Source organism: Rhineura floridana, chromosome 11 (assembly GCF_030035675.1).
Source record: "Rhineura floridana isolate rRhiFlo1 chromosome 11, rRhiFlo1.hap2, whole genome shotgun sequence".
NCBI lineage: Eukaryota > Metazoa > Chordata > Lepidosauria > Squamata > Rhineuridae > Rhineura > Rhineura floridana.
The window spans coordinates 50,963,886-50,982,729 of NC_084490.1; the positions used below are offsets into that span (position 1 = coordinate 50,963,886).

The 18,844-nt window shown below is 42.4% G+C and overlaps 1 protein-coding gene across 3 annotated transcripts in view; it reads right to left on the reverse strand.

The window, feature by feature from the left end:
- LOC133366459 (gasdermin-A-like) overlaps positions 1-16,893 on the reverse strand; it is a 34,429-nt gene extending 17,536 nt beyond the window's left edge. The window contains exons 1-3 of one of the 3 annotated variants that reach the window (XM_061589586.1): positions 16,794-16,893; positions 11,193-11,441; positions 7,791-7,920 (exon numbers count right to left, since the gene is read on the reverse strand). In XM_061589586.1, coding sequence (XP_061445570.1) covers positions 7,791-7,920; positions 11,193-11,409 — 347 coding nt within the window. In that variant the 5' untranslated portion in view covers positions 11,410-11,441; positions 16,794-16,893. Of the gene's footprint in view, positions 1-7,727; positions 7,921-9,289; positions 9,420-11,192; positions 11,442-16,793 lie in introns of those variants that run through there. The other 2 variants (XM_061589585.1, XM_061589587.1) reach the window with 2 other exon arrangements.
- Between the last annotated feature and the right edge of the window lie 1,951 nt (positions 16,894-18,844).

The window sequence follows — 18,844 nt, forward strand, 5'->3', positions numbered from 1 at the left end:
AAAACAGGCATCCATTATCTAGTATGTATCTGCAAAGAAATCCTGACAGTTGTGAGTTAGAGTTCTCAGTATGGAAAAATAATATAAAATATATATACATTTTGATTGGTGGATGCAGGTTTAGAATTTTCAGTTAGACAGTGTGATTGACTGGGGCTGGACTTGAGGGGCAGAAGAAATGTATATATAGCCAGATGCTGGTCAGCAGAGGGTTGGTTTGAGTTACTTGGGTGGGGGCAGTTTGTGTTGGTTGGTGCTTGATGCAGAGCTTGGAAGTAATTTGTTACAAGTACTTGTAATTCATTACTTTTTTGAGGAACAAGTGGATAATTCTTTTACATTTTGATTGTAATAGAACCAGGAGTAATTTTATTACTTTTGTGGAGTAATTGTAATGTTTCCAGCATTACTTTTGGGCATTACTCGGGGGGGTGAAGCAGGGTAAGTCTTCTGTGCCTCTGATTTGTGGATGAAAATCATGTGCCTCAAACTGGGCTTCTGTGCAGCATCGCTGTTCCCTCTGTGGGTGGGTAGGAGGCGATGAGGGAGGAGGTGGAGAGTGAGACAGGGGTGGAGTGGAGAAAACAATGGATGGTGGTGGAGAAGAATGGAGTGAAGGGAGAAAGGAGCCAGAGGGCAAGAACATGGATAAAGGAGGAGGTGGCGGCAGCAGAATGAAGATAAAGAACTGTGGAGGTGAAAGATGACAATGTGTGTGTGTGTGTGTACCGTGTTTGCACTTGGCACACAAAGTGGCCTCCACCACAGGAGTAAATCCCACTGAAGTAAAAAAGCATGCAAATGATCAAACCTGCCCTCCCCTCCTCCATCCCCCATCCCCTTCCAATCCCTTCCTTCCCACTCCTTCTCCTCCTCCTTCCCCTCCCACATGTTACCAAATTATTCCAAGCTACACAGGAAGGGGATTGGACCGTGAAAGACCAACCCAAATTGTGTTTGCATTTTTACAAATTTGTAGGGCAGTACAATATCTCAGAGAGGTCAGGTCTTGTTGAGCCCCAGCTCTCCTAGGGGGATCAGGGTGGGGAGCCAGCCGAGCCCCAGCCTCCTCAGATAGAGCAGGGGGAGGAATCAGAGGCAGATGAGACTTTCAAGGACAATGAGGGAGGGGGAATAATTGACAGCCGGCCAGTTCCCACAGACAGTTCTCCCGCCAAAGCAGACTTCGCATCACCTACAGATGCCCCAACAGAGCCGTTGGGGGATGATCGGGCAGGCGCGCCAGCTCCACCCCCCCAGGATTCCCCGCCTGGCACTTCAAATGCTTTCCCACCTCCTGAGGCATCTATCGAGCCTGTACTGTCAGATGAGCCGGCGGAGGCTTGCTCCCCTTCGCCCAGCATGAGATGTCACAAGAAGGTGGGACTTCGAAGGAGTCAGAGATTGCGGGCGAAGACCTTCCCTACTTAAGGCGGCGCCCCCCTGACCCGGTTGCTGAGTCAACTTTCTTCACACGCTGCAGAGTACGCCTAGGTAGCTTAGTTAGGGACTACAGTGAGTTAGCATAGCTAAGTCTATGAAATGCATTGCCTTTGATGTTACTCTAATAAAACAGGAATTAATTCCAGTCTCGCCTCCATTTCATGATTCACACTCTGGGCAGGGCAGGTCTCCTGCTCCCCTGGTGCATTCACTAGAGCTGCCCAATTTTCCTGCTTTTTAAAGTTGGATAGAAATATCCGTTAGCTATAGGTGCATTCTTCAACCACAAGGTTTTTTGCCTATTAGTGAATAGAACTGTTCTCCATGAATTTGTCTAATCTCCTTCTAAAACCATCCATGCCAGTGGCCATCACCACATCTTGTGGTAATGAACTTTATAATTCCATCTATTTCCCATCTGCAGGCTGTGACTGCTGTTGCTTATATAGCCAAAACGGCATCACCTATGCATTAGACATGGAGGTATAAGCATGTTTGGGAGGACCCCGTGTTTTGCAGATGTATACAAAAGCTTTAGGGAAAAAGCTAAAAGGGGAGGGAATCCAAAAACACCATAGAGAGGAGTGTGTCAGTGGCCTCAGAATGCAGCCTGACTTGACCATGTGGGAGGGTGGAATGGCATGATGTATCTTGGAAGAGGGCATGACTAGCTGAAACACTGGCTGTGTACTCATTACTGGCTTCAAGTGCAGCTAGGTTGTTCTTTTTCTCAGTTTGGATCAAAACTGGTTTGGTGGAAAACACATCAAAGCACAGTATGTCATAAGAAATTAGAGAATAGATGCAGGACAAATAGGATTGTGGGTAATGTCATGTGTACAAGGCTTCCCAAATCAGTGGAGGGAGTGCACTAGATGCAGCGTAAACCAGAGTGTGTACATACACAGCCACTGATGAGGAACCCTTCACACTGCAACATTTTGTTGGGGCTGCCATATGGCGTAAATACTTTCTTCTGTCTGTCCTGAACCTACTGGCAGTCACGTTACAGTGCAATCCAATACATGTTTATACTCAGTAAGTGCTTCTGTGTCCAATAGGATTTACTCCGTCAAATGAGTTTAGAATTGCTGCCTAAATTGGGTAACCAATTTAGTTCTAGCATCATGAGAGTTGGGGAGAGAAGATACATTTCTAAATCTTACAAACCTTAAGTCTTTCAATATTTTTAAAATCTAAATTAAGAAAAGATCCATGAAATATTTGCAAAGTTGGAGAACTGGATTTGGTTTTTGCAGAAGATCTTCACGTCTCCCACCTCCTGTAGGCCAAGTTTCACAGGTGAGTGGGGCCTCCTTCCTGTCAATCACCTGATGTCACAAGGACATCTGGTTACCCATTTTCCTTTGCCTGTGTGGTTTGATTTCACTGGGTTTTCCAGGCCCTGCTGCTCAACTGATCACATGACAACAAACCCAATTTTTGGTGCAAGCCGCATCTATATTTGCCAGGTGTAGGGCAGATAGCAGCAGCTTGGCTTGGCAGAAACAGCCTCGCAAACCAAATGCGGAGGCCTGGCAGTAGGGATGGGTAAGAACTGACCATTTCAGTTCTCTTAGTTTCTAGTTTTTCCAATCTTAAATTCAGTTCTCATTTCTGCAGCAATTTGCATTTAAAAAAAAATCCGCATGAAAATTCTTCAGCATCTTAATGGAAATTTCTGCTAACAAACACATTTTTTATCATTTTCATAAATGTACACATTTTTGCAAGCAATTTCTCCTAATATAATGCATTTTGCAGAGCTTGGAAGTAATTTGTTACAATTACTTGTAATTCATTACTTTTTTGAGGAACGAGTGGGTAATTCCTTTACATTTTGATTGTAATACAATTAGGAGTAATTTTATTACTTTTGTGGAGTAATTGTAATGTTTTCAGCATTACTTTTGGGCATTGCTTGGAGGGGGTGAAGCAGGGGAAGTCTTCTGCTCCTCTGATTTGTGGATGAAAATCATGTGCCTCAAAACTGGGTTTCTGTGCAGTGTCGCTCTTCCCTCATCTGTGGGTGGGTAGGAGACGACGAGGGAGGAGATGGAAAGAGAGACGGGGTGGAGTGGAGAAAACAGTTGTTTAAGAAAGTGGGTGGTGATGGTGAAGAAAGGAGTGGAGGGAAAAAGGAGCCGGAGAGCAAGAACATAGATCTTGCTGATACTATTAAGTCATCACTCTCCTGCCCAGCGGAGCTCTTTAAAATTGTGCGAGGGCTTTTACATTCTGGCCCTCGGGATATTATAGATTCATCTGTAGCCCGCTGTGATGAGTTCGCCGAGCACTTCCAAGATAAGATAGCATGCATTCGCCGGGACTTAGACTCCAATATTATAGCAGTTGGACCTAATGAAGTATCCAGATCACGGTCTTGTCCTCATTTATTGGATGAGTTTCAGTCTGTGCAGCTTGAGGATGTTGACAGGATCCTTGGACTGGTGCGGGCGACCACGTCTGTACTGGATCCTTGCCCCTCTTGGCTGGTGAAAGCTGGCAGGACCGGAACCGCGGGCTGGGCCAAGGAGGTAATAAATGCCTCTTTAAGAGAGGGAGTGGTCCCTGACTGCCTAAAAGAGGCGGTGGTGAGACCACTCCTGAAGAAACCCTCCTTGGACCCAGATAACTTGAACAACTATAGACCTGTGGCGAATGTTCCGTTCCTGGGCAAGGTCCTGGAGCGGGTGGTTGCCGGCCAGCTCTAGGGGCTCTTGGATGACACTGATTATCTTGATCCATTTCAATCCGGTTTTAGGCCCGGTTTTGGCACTGAAACAGCCTTGGTCGCCCTGTATGATGACCTCTGTCGGGAGAGGGACAGGGGGAGTGTGACTCTGTTGATTCTCCTTGATCTCTCAGCTCTTTTGATACCATCGACCATGGTATCCTTTTGGGAAGACTCACGGAGTTGGGAGTTGGGGGTACTGCTTGGCAGTGGCTCCACTCCTACTTGGTGGGTCGTCACCAGAAGGTAGTGCTTGGGGAACATTGCTCGACACCCTGGACTCTCCATTGTGGAGTCCCGCAGGGATCGGTACTGTCCCCCATGCTTTTTAACATCTACATGCAGCCGCTGGGTGCGGTCATCAGGAGTTTTGGGGTGCGTTGTCATCAGTATGCTGATGACACGCAACTCTATTTCTCCTTTTCATCCTCTTCAGGTGAGGCTGTTAACGTGCTAAACCGTTGGATGGCCGCGATAATGGACTGGATGGGGGCTAACAAACTGAAGCTCAATCCTGACAAGACCGAGACGCTGTTGGTGAGTACCTTCACTGCCCAGATGGAGGATGTTCATCCTGTTCTTGATGGGGTTACACTCCCCTTGAAGGAACAGGTTCGTAGCTTGGGAGTTCTTTTCGATCCTTCCTTGTCTCTCGAGACCCAGGTGGCCTCGGTGGCACGGAATGCTTTCTACCATCTCCGACTGGTAGCCCAGCTACGTCCCTATCTGGACAGTGACGACCTCGCCTCAGTTGTTCACGCTCTGGTAACTTCTAGGCTGGACTACTGCAATGCGCTCTATGTTGGGCTGCCCTTGAAGATAGTTCGGAAACTACAGCTAGTCCAGAATGCAGCAGCCAGATTACTGACGCGGACCAGAAGGTCCGCTCATATAACACCTGTTCTGGCTCGTCTGCACTGGCTTCCTATTTGTTTCCGGGCTAAATTCAAAGTGCTGGTTTTGACCTATAAAGCCCTACACGGCATGGGACCGCAATACCTGGTGGAACGCCTCTACCAATATGAACCTACCCGTACACTGCGCTCAACATCTAAGGCCCTCCTCCAGGTGCCATCCCATCGAGAAGCCCGGAGGGTTGTGACTAGAACTAGGGCCTTTTCGGTAGTGGCCCCCGAACTGTGGAATAGTCTCCCCGATGAGGTACACCTGGTGCCGACGCTGCTATCCTTTCGGCGCCAGGTGAAAACCTTTTTATACTCCCAGGCATTTTAAAGTGTATTTTAAATTGTATTTTATAGTGTATTTTATCAGTATTTCATTATTGTTGTATCTTGACGTTGTTGGTTCTTTGTTATTTGTTTGTTTTGATTTTTGATTTTGTTATACTTATTGTATTTATATATTGTGCTTGTTTTATCTCTTATGTACACCGCCCAGAGAGCCTTTTTGGCTTAGGGCGGTATATAAATAAAATAAAATAATAATAATAATAATAATAGATAAAGGAGAAGGAGGCAGCAGCAGAATGGAGATAAAGAACTGTGGAGGGGAAAGATGACAACAGGTGCTTTCATACTGCAGTTTATTCCGTTATTCTGACAGTTTCTTACCTGTTAATTTCCGCATTATATTTGACCTTTCACACGACGCACAAGCTAGCTTCGCAATTCTGGTGGAATGCAGTGGAAGTTTAGCACTAATTTCAGTGACAAATAATACCACAAATAATCCGTTAGCAAGGCTGGGAATACGGAACATCGCGGGAGTTTTCCGCTAGTTACAGCTGCTCATGTGACAGGCATCCCAGCATGCAGTGTAGAACGGGAAAAATGAGCAGGAGCCACCTTAAAACAGAGGGGGGGAATTAGCAGGAGCCACCTTAAACAGAGGGGGGAAATGAGGACTGGGGCCAAAGAAGGATGAAGGGAGGTGCGTTATTTTATGGATAAAAAGAATTATTCTACTACCTCTGTATGTGTGTGTTTATTTTTAATGTTGTTTTAGGCTACTTAGATGTGCAGCAGCCAAAGCCAGCACCTTGTAGGGTGTTTTTTTTTAAAGTAACTGAAATGTAATTGTAGTGATTATTTTTGAGAACAAGTAATCAGTTACTTTCAGAGCAATTGTAATTGTGACGGTAAACTTTTTGGGGCCATGTAATTGTGACTGTAATTTATTATTTTTTAAAAGTAATCTTCCAAGCTGTGGCTTGATGTTTGCAGTGGATAGCCAGAAGAAGGAGAGAATCGAAGAAAGAGAAGGTAGACCTGAGAGGAAGGCAGAGTGGCTTGGTGGCTGTAGACTTGCTGGGGTAGCCAAATTATTTGTCTTAGGCTGAAGAGGTGATGGGAGAACATGTCTACAGCACAGAGAGAAGAAGCGAGAGCCAGTTTGGAATGCTAGGCTCTGGTGTCTGGTAGGAGAGCCAGAGGAAGATTCATGGACAGTACAGCAAAAAGAGACCTGCGCTTCAATAGGTCAGTAGGGGTTTAAACAGAGGCTTCAGCAAAAGTCCTCAGTTATATAAGTTGAGGCTTAACAAGGGTGAAGGAAATACAAGGGCAATCTGGCAAAAGAGATTTAATAGGGTTACTAACTGCTTCCTCAAAACTGCCTTGGTTTAGTAATAGTAGTGTAAAATATGCTTGTGGTATTTAAAGTGCCAGTAACAAGTTAACAAGACTTATACCCACTTAAAGAAACAGTACTATATTAAAATAACCAAATAAGCTAATGCTGTACATAAACTTTTAATAACTCAATGTTAATTATAGTAACTGTATCTGGCTGCTTTGTACCACACCTTTATCCCACAGTTTCCAGGGTTATTGGCAAGTTAAGGGTGCAAAGGGCATAAGCGATATTAAATGGTGGCAGCGGTACAGATGAGTGCAGAAAAGCCTTTCCACTGGACACTGGGTTTTGTTAATAATATAAATAACGCAATAATCTCCCTTCCCATCACAGTATCCAACAGAGCGTAGTACATATACAAACTAAATATAGGCATACCCCGCTTTAACGTTCGCAATGGGACTGGAGAGTATACTGTAAGCAAAAATAAACGTTAAGTGAAGCAATTGTCTTCATTTGTACTGCATGCAATCACCACTAGATGGCAGCAGCGTCATGCCGATAAAGTGTACGTTATTGCAAAGCGCACGAATGTTAAGCGGGGTATGGGGATGTATGGAGCATGTACGTTATAGTGAGGCGACATTAAGTGAATCGACTTTAAGCGGGGTATGCCTGTATAATTTTAAAAGCAATCTATGATGTATTTTTTTTAAATCCAATAAACACAGCTTTTTTACAATCTTTTCATAATGTACAGCCTTTAACGTTTGACTTCCCCTCCGTTTTGTGGTTTGTGCCATATTAGTATGTAGGGCTTTTGAGCTATATTCTCTAGTGGAATTAAGGTTAGGAACAAGTAGCGTAACAAAAAGGGTTTTGCTCTTGGAATTGGAAATTAACTCTAGTTGATTTAGGAATCAGAGCATCCTTGAATGAAAATGGTGATGAGAGATATCAAGTTTGGTTGGTTATATGAGGTCGATATTTATAACTTATTTTTTTCTTGCCTTACCCATCTCTTCTTACAGAATCAAGGAGTTGAGGGCAAATATGTATCTTTTTTAGCTTCACGGACCTTGCATGAGACATGCTGGCATTACCCATTACTTGTACTGCTGTTGAGTCAACAACATTTCCGGCAATATCTCCCTCCAGTGTTCCGTCTGCTTGATCTACAATGGTGATTTGACCTGAATCTTGAATATCTGGAGACAAAAAGATGAGAAAAATCAGTGATAGTGAAAGGGACAGTAGAACAACAAATGTAATTGGAGGAGCAGAGCAACTGTCTAAATGGGGAGCAGGAAAAAGCCAGAAGTGAAAAACAGCATGGGACACTGCCTTGTACTGAGTATTGGCCCATGTAGCTCGGTACTGTCTACTCTACACTGACTAGCAGTGGCTATCTGAGGTTTAAGACAGGAGTGTTTCCCAGGCCTATATAGAGATGTTAGGGTGGAATCAGGGAACTCCTGCATGCAAAGCATGTTCTTCACTATTGAGTTACAGGCTGAGGATTCCAATAAGTGGTATTTTTAGACAAGATGGAAAAGAGAACAACAAGAATATAAATATTCTTGAGATAGTTTTGGGGAGCACAGGGGGAAGGAGAGGATTGAAAATCCCTAAAACAGTATACCAGGAGCCACAAACATGGTGCCTGTACGCACAATGGTGCCCCTGAGATCTTCCCCTGGTGCTCACAAAGCATCTAAGACACCCCACTCCCTGCCCCCCTTTGTCATGAGGTGGCAAGCGTGGCTAACTTTTTCTCTCTTGAAGACTGGCAATCCCTGAAATATATCAATTAACAATGAGATAATAAAACAACAACTGATATTTTAGCCAAAAATACAAAACCATTTGAATGTAGTGTTAAAAATACAAATTCACCCTAGAGCCAACAGAAGTAGTAGCCATAACCAATTATAAGAATAAAAAGGGTTACCATGGCCCCAAACCCCATATGTCAGTCTTGCACTCTGACTGTAGGTTAACATAGAGGCAGCAAAATAGGAATTAATCAAATTGGGTTGCATGTAGGGTTGCCGGGCTCAGGGTCTGAGAATGTTTCTGTATCTTTAAGAGAAGAGAAAATTCAGCAAGTGCAGGTTTTCTTGCAACACTATAATGGGAAAAAACAGAAGGTGAAATTCTCCCTTTGCCCTGCACAACTTTTAAAGATACAGAAGACCTCTTGGAGGCTGGGCCTGGCAACCAAGAGGTCTTCTGTATCTTTAAAAGTTGTGCAGAGGGAAGAGAGAATTTCACCTTGTGGTTTTTCCCATTACTGTGTTGCAAGAAAACATGCACTTGGCTGAATTTTCTCTTCTCTTAAAGATACAGAATCATTTTGAGGCCCTGAGCCTGGCAACCCTAGTTGCATGTATTTTTCAGTTAAAAAAAAAGTCTTTACCTGGCAATTCAAAGTATGCAAGGAAAAATGCTTAAATCTGTATAGATTATGAAAATTGAACAAGTTTGCTGCATAATTTATTGTGTGATCTTTGCTATTTTGTAGAATTAAGACTGGTTTTCCTTTTCATGGGACAATCAAGAGCACTGAAACCTCACCATCAACCACTGAAAATCTTGTACAGTACTGGAAACTTGCTTTAAAAATGCTCAGGAAGCTGAATTCTTCACCCAGTACTACGTTCTGCATTTTTCTGTATTCCTGCCAAATCATGGTATTCACAGAACCCTGTAAAGGAGGATAAGTCTGTAATCCTCTACACAACGGGAGTAGGAACCTGTAGACCTGTTGGCTCTGTGATGGGTCCCCAGCTACATGCTGGCCTGTGTGAGGAAGGGAGAACAGGCCAAATAGAATGTTCCCCTCTCATTTGCCCTTCCCTTCTCATGTCACCAGGTGGAAATCTTTTATTTTTCCCTGATTGCCTCCAGCAAACAGCCTAAATTCCCTTGGGTCTCATCAAGAACATCTTTAGGTAGTGTGGGGCTTGGTTTTTAAGCTTGGGGTGGGCAAACCACGGACAAGAGACCACAAGACTGTATGAAATAACTTTAAAGGTTTACTAAAAAAGTGAATTATTCTTAGGAAAAAGATTTTAACATCTGAATGATTACATGCACACAAATTAATCCCAAAAGAGCAAAAAGGACAATGAAAATAAATAAGGATGCACTCAACTAGTACTTACAAAACTGCTCCCTCCTAAGATTCCATTTAGCAAAGTTCAGTTGGAATTTTTAGGATCTCACATCAATTAGTAGCCCTCTCTATTCTTTCTCCTTCACCAAGCAACTCTTTAATTATACCTTTGTTAGGGTGACTTTTAGTTCCCACCAAAGGTGGGCTTGCTCACCTCAATACCCCGAGAAGGAGTGCGAGCAGTGAGGCTTCCAATTACCTGCTTGGATGTTCAGCCAGATACCAAGTAATGACACATGTACACTTCTTGATCAAAAAGTGGGTTTCAAGCTCACACAGACACGAGAGTCTGGTAAGGAAGAGAGCCCTGTTTATTATCTGTTTCACCATTTTATAAGTTCCTCAAGCAAAAATATTAGCAGACCAAATACATCATAACATAAAAGAAAAAAATAACAAGCCCAAGCTACATATCACTTCTTGTATTTCAAAGCCAGGATGTTGTTTCTTTGAAAATCAGGACTATGAACAATATTCTAAATAAGACAATGAAGAAGGGGCTTGAGTTGTCGCTTAGAGATCAAAAGCATGGAAGTACATACATATAAAGGGTCACTCTAACTGCTACAATTTTAATGAGAACCATGGGATTGTTTTGCTGATTTTGCAAGAAAAGATATGTGGGCGTGAAAGGAGTGTAAAGGGCAAGGAGAGTAGAACAGAATGTAGTTATCTTCTCAAGTTGCAGCCTTGCAGGCACCTCTGAGTCTGGGTTCCCACGCAAGGAAAAACGAAACCCAGGAAGCTTAAGCTTCCTACCTCCTCTGTGTCTCGTCAACCCTTACAGCTTGGTTCAAGATTTGCCTATTAGAGTCTCTGAGGATTTTTTTACGTCAGGCCCTGGGTTCAATTTTTCCCAACACCTTCAAGCCCCCTTTGAATATATCTCCCAATCCACAAATAAACCAAACATCAGAGAAGATCACTTCTACCTTAATCCCCTCTGCAGACTAGATTTGACCACAACCCACACTTTGCTTCATTATTTTGTAACAACACGAGGTGTTTATCAGCCACCTAATGTTGGCTCTAGGAAGCAAATGAACCCCATAATTTCAAATCCAAATTATATAAAGTTTTTATTTCTTCTGAACAGTCCAATGCCTTCACACACTTCAACTCACATCAGCCCCAGTCAATATGGCCAATGGTCAGAGATTAAGGGAATTATAATCCGCAAGCAAAAGGAGAGCCAGAGATTCCCTGCCTTTGCTCTACTTACTTACTTGGGAGTAAGTCCCATTAAACTCAATAAATCTTACTTCTGAGTAGACACATAGGATTATAAATTTTGGCAATTACCTAGTTTTGCAGCAAGGTCTCCTGATAACATCACATCACCTAGCTTGTATTCAGTTTTATTATAAGGGCAACTCTGCCACCAATAATTCTTTCTCTTCCTTGCAACTAGGCAGAAAGGCCTGAAATGAATTTGGTCTATAATGCTTTGTACTGGGATCAAGTCTCCTGCTGGATCCAGTTGTTTGGCCAGAGATTTAGTTGCCTTATCAAATGACATTTCTGGGATATGTGCAAAGCCTGTAGTTTGACCTAGAAGGAGAAGCAATGAGAAGAGAAACATATTCATGAATAGAAAAGTAGTTTGCCATATATTTTTGTCCGATGTACTACATGATGGGCTATTTATATTTCCCAGCCTGTGGTGTTTGCAATCTGCAAAGCTACAACTTTACCGTTCCACTGAGCTATAGTGGTAGGGGTAGGTGAGCAAGTGAGTGGCAGACAAGTGCCTGAGGGTCATTTGGGGAGTTGCTGGATGTGGGGGTGTTTTTGGGAGGTGTGTGTGTGTGTGTACACATGGAGTTAGTGCACGAAGCAGGCAGGGGCACCTATAACAGGACCAGTTCCACAGATTGAAGCACTTGAGTGGGCACATATGGGGAAAGGCGGTCCTGCAAAGTTACACTGAAGAACTGTCTTTGTCCTTCCAATGCTTGATGAATAAGAAAGCATTAAAAAAAATCTGTGAGAAACTTTTTATGGTGAAGAATCTTAATAGGAAATAATTCCTGCATTTTATACATTAGGCTACCTATGACCTGTCTTACAAATGCTGGCTTCTCCTTCTAATTTATTCTTCTCTTTCCCTGTACCACTTTCTTCTTCAAGGTGTCTTTATCAAAATGCCTTGCTGTTCCAGACTCGATACACAGAATTCTCTATGTGCCTTCTTTTACTTCTGCGTCTGTTGTAAATTCCTAAGTACTTTTTAGGTATGATATGGTCATGATTCTGTGTTCATAACCTTGAATCTTTCCTTATAATAAATAGTCTGAACATGATCTATTATCTATATTCACTAATAGGCAAAAAACCTTGCGGTTTAAGAATGTACCTATAGCCCACAGATATTTCTACCAAACTTTAAAAAGCAGGGAAATTGGGCAGCTATAGTGAATGCACCAGGGGAGCAGGAGACCTGAACTCCTCTCTGAGATATTGTACTGCCCTACAAAGTTGTCAAAATGCAAACACAATTTGGGTTGGTCTTTCACAGTCCAATCCACTTGCTGTGTAGCTTGGAAGAATTTGGTAACGTGCCTCTGAGCATATGGTGAGTGGTGGCAACACCTGTAATCAGCCCAAATAATAGAAAGAAGATATGTCCTGTGCTGGTCTTATTTTAGTCGGGAGGAAGCAACATTATTAAGACAGTTGATACAGTTCAGATGGTCACTTTAAATATGTCTGATTTACTTTGCAATTTTAGTGAAGTTTTCTATAGGAAATCATGCATTCACTATAGCTGCTCAATTTCCCTGCTTTTTAAAGTTTGGTAGAAATATCTGTGGGCTATAGGTACATTCTTAAACCGCAAGGTTTTTTGCCTATTAGTGAATTTCCTTGCTTTTTAATCCGGGAGGTAAGAAATGGGATCCTGTGCAAGTTTGCTGAGAATGGATTGATCATTTGCATGCTTATTGAGTTAAGTGGGATTTACACACACACACCAGGCAATCATGCTTAGGATAGGTGAAACTGACCACAGGGGATGGGGAAGGGAGGAGGGGGAGGAGGGAGGGGTGGAAAGGCAGAGGGGAGGACTGGGATGGGAGCAGGCAGGAGGGGGAGGGGAGAAGGACAGATGTGGTCGTCTGCATGTTTATTGAGTTCAGTGGGATTTACTCCTGTGCAGTCATGCTTAGGATAGGTAAAACTGACTGGGGGGGAGGGATGGAGGGCTGGAGTGGGCAGGGAAGGCGGAAGAAGGAAGAGGGGAGGAGAAAGGGAGACGAAAGGGGAAGGAGGAAAAAGGCAGGTCTGATCATTTGTATGATTATTGAGTTGAATAGGATATACTCCTATGCAATCATGATTAGGATAGGTAAAACTGACCAGGCTGGGCCTGCCAACCAAGACGTCTTCTGTATCTTTCACAGCTGGGCAGGGGGAAGGGACAATCCTACTTGTGGTTCTTCCCATTACAGTGTTGCAAGAACACCAGCACTTGGCTGACTTTCTCTTCTCCTAAAGATACAGAATCAGTCTCAGGCCCTGAACCTGGCAACCCTACCTCCCACCCAAATTTAAAACAAAGCTGTTCCTGGCCACATCCACACCAGGCCTCTATTACACTTTGGACAATCATTATTTATTTATCTATTTATTTAGTGTATCTATATACCGCCCCATAGCCGAAGCTCTCTGGGCAGTTTACAATAACTAAAAACATTAAAAACAAATATACAAATTTAAAAACACATCTTTTAAAAACAATTTATCATGGCTTCTCTCAAAGCCATGGCTCAAAGCCAATCATGGCTTCTCTCAAAGAATCCTGGGAAGTGTAGTTAGTGAAGCATGCTGAGAGTTGCTAGGAGACTCCCTGTTTCTCTCACAGACCTTTAATCAGAGTGGCTGACTGTTAAACCATTCTCTCAGGGGGATAGGAGTCTCCTCTCAGCATCCTTCACAAACTACACTTCCCAGGATTCTTTGAGGGAAGCCATGACTGTCTCAAGTGAAATCAAGTCTGGTATGGGTGTGGCCCACTGATTAGCCAAGCCCAGCAGCTGTGAGGCTTTTAGAACACTGACAGTTGGTCCTTACTGAGCATGCCCCGCGTTATCATAGGCTTCCAGCCAAAATTTCTTAAATTAATTAAAACTCAACCAGGCATTTTTTAAACTTTTAAACTGCAGTAGATGAAGGTCAGAGTATGGGGCAAGGTCAGTATTAGGATTACAGGTACTCTGTGAACATGGCTGATTTTTAATGAATTTCAACAGATTATGAGAACTTGCAGGAAAAAATCCAAAAGGGCTGAGTTTTTTTCTCTCTTTTTAGACTTTGAACTCTCGATTCTCTCTGACTGTTTTGTGTATCGCCATGAAAATTGACAGGGTTGTTAAGCAAGCGTTTCTGAGTTCAGAACTATAAGTTTTGTAAGGTTTTGTTTTGAAATGAACTTATGGGAAGCCTCAGAATGGCATGGGGGGATATTTTCCATTTAACATTGCGGAATGTGAAAAATCCCCGCTGACTATAGTATACAGCCACTCTCGTGGCTGTATAATTATATGTGTTTGAATATGCACATTTTATTTCTAGCCTTACATATTGCAGTCACATCATGGCAGCAGGGTGTGCTTGGAATCCAGTAGATCCTTTGCCAGCCCAGATTTGTCACCTCCCTGCCCCTGAAACACCCCATTTCAGAGGTTTAACACTGGCTACCACAAGCGATGATACCATCAGCAGGAGCTTCTGCTCACTTTCCATTTAGGTGGGTGCACTGAGGTGCCCTGTGTTGATGGAGGCTGGCAGTCAGATAGGGTTGGATGGAAGCCAGGGCAGACACTTCTGCCTGATCCTTAAACCCCCTCTAGCCTGATGGATCAGGGGCTTGGGTTGCAGCCTTAATGAAGTTAATTGTTCACTTATCCATTCATTTATTCATGGCATTTTTATACCACACCATAATATAACATTCTCCAAGCAGTTTACAATAAATAGGTAAAAAAACCATTTTAAATACAAAATAAAACATAAAACCAAAAAGCTACATAGCAAAACAAAAAATTAATCCACTAACTTTGCAACACTCTAAGTAGGTATGCATAGAATTGGGGTGAAATTAGGTCTGGTTTGAATTTTGTGGAATGCGTCATTTGTGGAATGCCCTCCCCAGTGAGGAGTGTCTGTCTCCACCAGTATTAACTTTCAGAAGGAATTTGAAAACATTCCTGTTTACCTGGGCACTTGATGGCTGAAGAGTACTGTTCCTGGCAACCTGACACTCACTAAAATAATGTTTTTAACTGTGTTTTAAAATATTCTAATTATAAATAACTGTGTTTTGGAATGTTTTAATTGTTTTAGTATGTTTTTCCTCTTGTTAAATAATTTGTTTGTGTTTGCTGCCCTGGGCTCCTTTGAGAGGAAGGGCGGAATATAAATTCAATAATAAATAAATAAATAATGGACTTACTTCTAAGTGGACATGCATAGAATTAGTGTGAAATTTTGTTCCGTTTAAATTTTATTGTGAATCTTCCTAATTCCAAAACAACATCTGAACCAAAACACAGTATTCTTCAAAATTTATATATCTCCAAATATTGTGAAGCTGGTCTTCAACCAAATAATGAGCAAAAAAAAAGTGTATCCTAGCAGCAAGTATGCATAAAATGTGTATATGAGTGAAAATAACATACAATATATCACATTGGGGACAATTGCTTACAAAAATGTGTGTATCGGGTAAAACTGTATGCAAAAATGTAATACAAATTTCTCCTAATAGACACAATGATGGAGAATTTTTATGCAGACTAAAAATAATTGCAATATGATGCGGAAGTGTGGAAAACTGAATTTAAACTGAAAAATAAACTGAGAGAAATCAAATTATGTACCCATTTCTACCCTGGAATAATTAGGCAGAGATTCCAGGGCATACTGCCCAGAGTATTATACAGAAGCACTGCCTTACTCCTTCTGTAGGAAATAGTGCTGTAAGAAATAATGCTTATTTGGCTTTTGTAAAATTTGCTTGGCTGCAGGAAATAAGGACAATGCTGGTGATTCAGTGGACGTTGCTGTTTATATAAACTGGCCTGGCTATCTCGCTGTTTGAGTAAACTATCTTGGTCTGAAAAACCGGTTGTGCAAGTGCCTTCAATGGCGCTGAGTGAAGAGACAACGCCTGGCTAAGGAATGTGGCGAAGGGCCAAACAAGCCTTATATGGAGAGGCATGAAAATAAGGAAGTAGGCTGAGCAAGCAGTTAATGTATGCATGATGTATGTAGTGCCAAGGGTATAAGACCTGGCTGCGTCCAGGGAGGGGCAGACTCGGCTTTGTTCGTTTCTCCACTTGCAAGTGATTCAATAAAACTCTGGCTTTACTTTTAAGACCGTTTCGTTGTTCCTTGAGTAATATTAAAACCTTGTACTTGGGAGCGGATCCTCGCCTAACAATAAAACAAATATTGTGGGCGTTTGTTACACTTCCTGTGCCGACTTGATAAACAATAAAAAAATTAAATGTTATTTTAAAAAACAAAACTTAACAGGAAATTATTCCTTTGTTTTAAGTTTCAGGCAACCAATGATCTGTCTTACAAACACCTATTTTATTCTGCCCTTTTGTTTTTGCTTCCTTTTCAGCAATCTGAATAATCACTTTCAAGGCTTGAGATTATTTAGTGATCAAAGATCAAATAAGCATAAACATATCAGCTGTCACTTTTGAGGAAAAGTGGTTTTCCTATTTGCTTCTTATTCACCCGTTGGTCACTGAAAAACTCGGAAATCCTGTCACTAAGAATCACAGAGATCCCTTCTTCAATAGCATAATGAACAAAGAAACAGCTCAGAAAAAGGTTTTCATAGCTAGCAGACCCACCCAACTCATACTGCAAACTCTGAACACTTCTTACCTCTCCTGTACTTAAACAGAGACTTTTCAGGAAAAGCTGATTCCTTTGGCTTTGAGCAGCTGTGTCTTCTTCTTGGTGTGGTCTCTTATGCTTGCCACACTTCAGTTACAAATAGAGGAAATTTAAAAAAATTCTCTCCAACTTCCTGTTGTGGCAGATTTTGCATGTCTTTGGTTTCATTTTCCTTTTAAATGAACTGACTGTGACAGTAATTTATTTCCCTCTCTTGATCAAACTTCCAAGGAATGCTTTCACTAATTAGTCAAGGTGACAGGTGAATGCATGAAGTGATGAGTAAATGAGGTATAATGGTTTAAGGTTTTAGTATTGTTTGTGACAGATTAACTCAGTTTCAAAGGGTGTTCAGAATTATACAGAAATCTGTACAAGGATTCTGTGACTCTCCAGATGTTGTTGGACTCCAACTCCCATCAGCCCCAACCTGGCAACCCTAGTCAGGGATGATGGAATGGAGCTGCAGTCCAACAACATCTGCAGGTACAGAAGAATGCTTGTTGGGTTATCGTATCTGCTAAGCCAAATGGAACAAGCAGAGTTTTTTTAAAAAGGCTGGGGAAATAGAGAGTGGAGCTTGGTTCTCTTTTTGGGTCTGCAATCCTTGCAATTACTGAGAAATGTTAGAATGGAAAGTGTTATTCCTAATAAACTAAAACACTAATATTCTATTACATCTATATTTTGGAAAGTTGTTCATCTTTGTCACTCTGTTATCCATGCATTCAGACGCTTAAGATATCATAACCACATTTTGCATTATGGTTTCTCAAATCAAATAGCAGGTTTTTGTTCATTTGCCTATAATTGGTTAGAGTTGCCAGGTTCATGGCCTGAGACTGATCCTGTATCTTTAGGAGAAGAGAAAGTCAGCCAAGTGCAGATGTTCTTGCAACTCTGTAATGGGAAAAACCACAAGGTGGCATTCTCCCTCCCCCATCCACAACTTTTAAAGATACAGAAGACCTCTTGGTTACCAGGCCCGGCCTGGGGCTGGCCCAATCGGAGCTCGTCCTTCACACTAGGAAACTCAAGCAAGCAAAGATAAATCGCTTTTTTATCTCTAAAGAACAACCGTAGAATCCAGTGGATATGACAGATGGAAAGAGGCTGAAGGGAAGTGGGGCCAGTATATCTAGAAGCCCCAGCAGAGATGACAATAGAGCCAGCAGTCCCACAGCACAAGATGAAAATACTCCTCCCTTGACAAATACTCCCCTGGACTGGTCGCTGGACCTTAATAGAGTGCTACAAACAGAGGCTCCCGTCCTTTCTGTTCCTAACCTTGCATGGGAACTCGCCGCTGCGGAAAATCTGGACCAGATGGAGGCTCCTGCTGTGGCCAAAGACCAGACGAAGCCGAAAGTTGGGTGCCAATGTCCATCTATTCACCCAACCTGTAATGATTCATCATTTAATATAAACTTACATACTCCCCTCGATCCATCAGATGAGGAGAATCCACTAAATATAGACGGCAAGTTCCCACTTGAATGCTGGCTTTGTATGCTAGCCAGGGACATTGATCTTATCATGATTTTTCTGTCTGAGTCTAATAAACTTTTAACCACACTAGTGGAGGCACATAGCAAGCTTACCAGATGGTCTGGTAGCACATCACAGGGAACCCAGACTTCTATAAGTCACCTCCAAACTACGCGAAGGGTAAAGCCCAAGCGGCAGGGCGCTAAGATGCCCAAGAATTCCTCCAGGAAAAAACGAAACAAACAATGTAATATCATCAAAAAGAGCAACATCTCCAAGAAGAGTAAGAACATGAAACACCCAAAGTTTAAGTGTTACAGCAAAATGAACTTTGCCAAACGTTTTCAACTACTGGACGCTATCCCTAACCAGAAGACTGGTCGGAGGTTAGAACCTGTAGTGCAGCAGGAATGTTTGGAGGATGACAAACCTGCCCCCAACCGCAAAGGTACATCCCCCTCCCCTTTACCTCCTGCAACTACCAACCTCCACCAGTGTCAGACTTCAGACCAGCAAGACCCTTGGTCGCTTCCATTCCTGGATGCTAAATC